At 30.5% G+C, this 6,389-nt stretch overlaps 1 protein-coding gene across 2 annotated transcripts; it reads left to right on the forward strand.

Moving 5' to 3' along the window:
- The first annotated feature begins 1,129 nt into the window (after positions 1-1,129).
- On the forward strand, positions 1,130-4,877 carry ABCI10 (ABC transporter family protein). 2 transcript variants are annotated; one of them, XM_012211175.4, is made up of 6 exons: positions 1,131-1,489; positions 2,116-2,287; positions 2,644-2,730; positions 3,217-3,342; positions 3,424-3,546; positions 4,432-4,877. In XM_012211175.4, the coding sequence occupies exons 1-6, from the start codon at positions 1,425-1,427 to the stop codon at positions 4,639-4,641; spliced, it is 783 nt and encodes a 260-aa protein (XP_012066565.1). In that variant the 5' UTR covers positions 1,131-1,424; the 3' UTR covers positions 4,642-4,877. The 2 variants fall into 2 exon arrangements, with proteins under 2 accessions (XP_089575944.1, XP_012066565.1); XM_089719818.1 differs by lacking the exon at positions 2,644-2,730 and having other exon boundaries at positions 1,130-1,489.
- Positions 4,878-6,389: the final 1,512 nt, after the last annotated feature.

Here is a 6,389-nt window from a genome sequence, read left to right on the forward strand (position 1 = left end):
AAAAAAAAAAAAATTTCATCTAGTAATATTCAACTCTGAAATTTATATTTTTTTTCATCAAGTTAAAGAATAAAGAAAAAATCTTTAAAATTAAAAATAAATAAGAATTTGAGAATAATCTTTTAAATTCTCCAACTAGGATCAAATTCCATCATTTTCTCAATAATGCAAAATCAAAAATTTTATTTTATTATGAGATAAAAAAAATTTTTATAAGCTTTATACTGAACTGAAATTCAATTTCAAGCTTTATAAAATTAAAGATTTTCTCCATCTTTATACAATATAGATTTTAGAGTTAAAAACATTATTATCACTAGATATGATATTGAATAATTATCTAAGTTCAAATATAGTCATTTAAAATAATAATACAAGATATTTAGAAAAAAATAAATGGATCAATAATCATTAAAGAATTGTGAGCCGTCATTATATTCCCTCCTTTGCGTTGAAATATAATGATGCAATAGAATTTCTATTTTAAATAAAAGTTAATATCCAAGTATTTATGAAAGACTTATTCTTACCTCATAAATATACAATTTAATAAAGTTATAGTCTCACAACACTATTATCAACTAGTTAATGGTTAATGACTTACTAGATGTCCAATTTGACCTGAAATTAGCTTTTGGACAGTTGAGGATATAAACTTTGAGTTTATAACCAATTTACCATACTTTTACCCAAAAAAAAAAAAAAAAAAAAAAGAAAAAAAGAAAGAAAATTTGAGATTTCTAAATTTTGAACATTTTTAGAATAATAAAATATATTTTTGAAAATTTTTTTAAAAAATAAAAATACAATTACACAATTACAATTTTGAGGAGGGAGAAGAAAACAATTACACAAGAATTTAGTTTTACAATTTTGAGGAGGGAGAAGAAAACAATTACACAAGAATTTAGTTTTCACCATTTTTAAAATTTTTGATTTTTAAAATATGTTTTATTAGACATCTAATAAATTAGACATGTAATAAAAGTTGAAGGTTCAAATTATATCATGCTACAATAAATTGTATGGCTATACTTTTAATTTTGTCTTGTTTTTTTAAAGCTTAAACGACACAGTTTCATGTGCAAACTAAATTGTTCTTAATATGACTTAGATATATGTTTATTAACAAATCTCTCCTTGTTATCTAATATGCAGTTGCAGACTTTCAATCCTTTCCTTCACTTGCTGCAGTTGATGTCGACCAACGTCATGTTCGTCTATCAGTGACGGAGAATGATAATTGATAACTGGTCTGGCGTTGGATTTTTCATTCAAGCGTTCTTCCTCTTTGGAAGCTTTTTCCCTTCAAAATTGTGCATTACAGATTGTTTTTGAAAGGAGAAGGGGGTTTCTGTTTTCACTTCTTGTCCGTCCCCTGCAACCTTACTTCAATCAAATTATCTGAGAGAAGCTTCTCCGTCATGTTTATGGCAGCTCAATCTCACCGTCTCCTAACCAATGCTTGTCTGTCCACGGCACATGACAGGTGAACTCTTCCCTTCCTCAACATTTCTCTTGTTACAACAGTTTATGTTTCTAATAATGTTCCCTTTATTTATTTTATCCCAGTAATGCTGATATTGGTTGTTGATTCTTTTCCATGGATTTGTGATTCAACCATTTTATATTTATTTGTTTTTATCTTCAGAGTCATCTCAAGTAATTGCTTCAATATGCAATTTTATGTGTAGAAGTATGCAATTTCTTTCTATTCATGTTATTGTTTAATTTGAATTGTATATTTTGCTATCTTCTTTTATATAGCTAAGAAAAATACATGAATGGGTTGGGCATGTAGCTGGACATATGGTTTAGCAATCCACAGATTGCCTTTGAATTGTTTAATATAAGATATGACTTCAACCAAAAATTATTTTGAGCATCTCTAAATGGATTTCATAGCTCTCTTTCGTGCCTCTACTGGTATTCCTCCTCTTCCCAATCTACTCCTCAGGCTAGGTTTAACCACATCTTCTCATTCTCCCTGCTATGCAATTCCTCAAACAGATTTGGGATTTCTCTTACTCTCGTTGTTTTCTATCTCATATTCTTTCAGTTTCTTTTTAGTTTGATTCAGTTTCTCTTATCCCACTATTGTATCTTTATTTGCAGGAGTAACAGGACTGATAATATTGCTATTAGAGGAAGGAATCTCAACTTCTCATATGCCACAAGGCAAGGAAAATTGATTCCCATCCTTAAGGATTGCTCCCTACAAATACCGACTGGACAGCTTTGGATGCTTCTTGGACCCAATGGCTGTGGAAAGTCTACACTTTTGAAGGTAAAATCAAATACGAATGTTTCATATTATTCTTTAATATTGGATTTCGACTTTCTACCTTTTAGGAATGAGTTGGTAGATAATCAATATGAAACACATTTAGTTAGGGCATGGTGATTGAGGATAACTGCAACTGTATTTAAGTAACCATTTGCAAATATTTGTGTTCTTTTACATTTAAATGACTCTTATCCTGGATTATGCTATTTAAATGATGCTTGATGTGAGATGAGACTGGTTCTTATTTTGATTTATTTTCTATGGAGCTGTACATGAAAGATTTGCTTAATCGTTTTGTTTCCATGTCTGAAGTTATAGCAAAATAATGATTGGATTTTATTTCATAAATTGGATAGATTTTGGCCGGTGTTTTACAGCCAACCAGCGGAACATTGTATGTGAAAAGACCTAAGAGTTTTGTCTTCCAAAATCCAGACCATCAGGTTGTATCTACTTCCTATTTTGATGGTTTATTTATTTTTGGTCTTTTGTGTGTTACGTTATGCGAGGCACCTTCATTAAGGTGCTCATCTTCAGGGTGCAAACCAGTTTGCTAATTTTTTGAACTCTAAATGGCCAGCTTTTAATATCCCTAATTGGTAATTATTGAATTCTTAGACTACAGTGTAAGAGGTGACCAGTTTGGAGAGCAACTATACATATTCCTTTATTTTTTCCCCACAACTTTTGGTAGGTTAAATTTGTTCTGCTATCAACTGACATGGAGTGTTAAGAATTTAGAATCTTGGGATTTTCTTTGGATTGCATACCAAGGTTTTGCCTCTGGTTACAAAAAAAATGATGGGGCCAGATTCATATTGCCTCAGAAGTTTGTGTATAACAATTGAATTGCAGTACTCGAAAAGATCTCTTGAAGTCATATAGCAGCTGAATCTGGCAGACATGCATAAGATTAACCTTCTTTGCAGGTTGTGATGCCTACAGTAGAAGCTGATGTATCATTTGGCCTTGGTAAGTTCAACCTGAGTGTGGATGATGTTAGGCAGAGGGTGTCAAAGGCACTGGATGATGTGGGCATGTCTGCCTACATGCAAGTATGTTTATGTATTTATATATTTTCAGTACGGATTTCTAATTTTATGTGATGCATAATTGCCTTATTATGCACCAATCAGAGGCCAGTTCAAACTTTGAGTGGTGGCCAAAAACAAAGGGTTGCCATTGCTGGTGCTTTAGCTGAAGCATGCAAAGTGCTTTTGTTGGATGAGCTCACAACATTTTTGGACCAAAATGATCAGGTATGACATCTTAAATGGTTACTTTCGGCATTTTTGGAGAATACTCAAATAGTAAGTGGCACCAAGTCTTCTATATGTGAAACCATGTCTGATGTGCAGTCCAGTTATGTTAATTGTATGTTTAATTAGATGTATGATTAGTAACTTGTTTCTTGATAGATTCTAAATGGTGGATTCCTTTACATTTGACGGCTAAAGCACACATTTTTAGATGATTCTTTAAGAGGAGATGATAATTCAGTACCTCTGCAACTGTGCTATTGTTTGAACATCAGTTTTATTCTCTTTAAAATCTAACTGTGTTCTTCTGCAGTCAAAATTATCACAAAACAATCATCAAATCTAGTGATTTTGTAAAATTGAACTGTATTTTCCTTGGAACAGTGCTAGTGAAATAAGACAGAAATCTAAATGAACTTTTTTTTCCTTATCTTCCAAATACAAAAACCTATACTTAAAAGCTTCACAATTTAATCTCTAAATGTCTAGTATAAATAAATTTAAAATGTGGAATTCATTTGTAAAGTGAATTCGAGGTAAAATTTATCTGTAAATGGATTTTTCATCTTTTGTATATTTAACTTAAAACATGTAATTCAATTAAAGAGTATGATGATATTGCATGCCGGAAAAGAAATAGAAAGGCTACGACGTTCGGTTGAATTGAAATCTTCATTTTTTTCATTGCAAATTATAAATTTCGATTTTTAAATGAATTCCACAAAATTTTGTGGATTTCATTCTATTTCAAACAAGTAGTAAAGGTGCAAGAGGTAAATTTTCATCTGGTAATCATAACCTCTAAAATGGTCAAGAGCTTTTTAGGTCGATTTTTATTTACTGTCTGGATGAAGATATTCTAAATGTGGTACTATGGATTGCTAGATTGGGGTGATTAAAGCAGTCAAGAACTCCTTAGCTGCGTCTGGTGAAATTACAGCTTTATGGGTGACGCATCGATTGGAAGAACTTGAATATGCAGATGGTGCTTTTTACATGGAAAATGGAAAAGTTATGAAGCAAGGTGATGGATCAAGAATATTGAATTTCATCAAAGCCATACAATCCTCTTACATCAACCAAATTAATTCTTGACCATGTTTTCTCCTCACCCCCACAGCCACACTTAGTTCATCTCCTGTATTTTCTGTAATAGAAGAAGAAAATTAGCTAAGTGTTGTCTCATCTGCTTAGGCAACTTTGTGTTTCCCCTTTCAAAATACTGAAAATCATTATCAATTGGGGATTTGAAATTAACCTTAAAATTCTGCATATTGTGAAAACATGTCCCTGTTATGTTTTTTTAAAAAGGTAAGTTATTTGCTTTAAAATTTTCTTCCCTGGGGATTTGAACTATTTTGATTTTTCCTCCTGGAAATTGAGAAATCGCTGTTCGTATTTTTCTATTTCTGGAAATTCTCTTACAGGGATGACAACACTTGGACATGACATCAACAGCTTTTAATCTCAATATACCACCCTATTTGAGGAAAACATGTGGTTTGCCTCTACACCATATATGTGTGTATTAGGAAGCTTGTTACTGTCTATTGTTAAGGATCATCACCATGTATGTGTATACATAACAATTGTGATGAAAAAAAAAAAAAGGTTAAATTTGATAAAGTTATTATTTTTAAGAAATTATTAATTTGATTAGTTATATTGTTTTTGTTGTACTTAATACTTAAGAAATTTATTATTACAACAATAAAGGATATATTGAATTTCTAATATATTTTTTTTAAAGAATTTTCATTATAGTGTTTTTTTCAAACGAATTTTTGTTTTGAAGGCAAAGACTCATCATAATTCATAAGAGACTAACCAATCTCCACATTGGTTTGCCATTCCCATTGAAGTATGGAGCGAGGGATCGAGGGATCGAAGGGCTGATGTCCGTTTCAATTCTTCGCTTCGTTAGTTTATCAACTGTAACTGAATGTCACATCCGTCCGTCTACTGCCTTTCGGTTGGGGTCCGCTCTGGGCTTTCGTGTAAATGTGGTTGACATGTTGAAAAAATCTCGACCGAGGAGTTGTTGGCTAGAAAATGAAGAGACATCTCACCCTTAATCATCTTAATCCCGGATTAGATTTATTGATTTAAAATATTAGATATATATGTATAGGTCAATGGTTTTTTTGACCTAATCTAATTCATTAAAAGCGTGAATCAGCAGATTATAAATCGGTTGATTTGTGTATTGGTTCAATATAAATTCATGGTCACATAAATGATACATAATAAAAATATTTTTAAATAAAATATAATTATTTGAGAGAACTTACCAAAAAAATTATATATACTTAGAAATAAAATTATACAATAACTTTGACAAATTATAAATATATTTAAATAACAATATTAAAATTAAATTTGTTAATATCGTCATCATCATAATTATTACAAAGATGACTCAGTCGATTCAACCTATTATATCTTCAAACTCACGGAATTGAGTTGGATTTTTCAAATTAACTTAGGTTAAAACGAGTCACGTGAAGCCCTAGGAGCAACCACTTTCAACCAAAAAAGAATTAATCCCAACTAATTTGCCAATTTCAATTAATTAATCACAATTAAACAACTATCATTAATTGAGTACAATTAATTATTGCACTTTCATAAATTAAAATGACTCCTTAATTAATTCACAATTAACAATTATCATTAGTGGAATACTATTAATTACTTAACTCTTGTAGAAATTTAAAAGACTATTCAGTAATTAAATTAGCAATTAACAACATAATATTAATTAATAATTAGGAGATAATTAAATTAAAAAAATAAATAAAATCATTATGTATTTCTCTTAAATGAGAAATAATTTAATTCTA

Source organism: Jatropha curcas, chromosome 3, assembly GCF_041381405.1.
Source record: "Jatropha curcas cultivar XTBG-Jc1 chromosome 3, XTBG_Jcur_1.0, whole genome shotgun sequence".
Classification (NCBI taxonomy): domain Eukaryota; kingdom Viridiplantae; phylum Streptophyta; class Magnoliopsida; order Malpighiales; family Euphorbiaceae; genus Jatropha; species Jatropha curcas.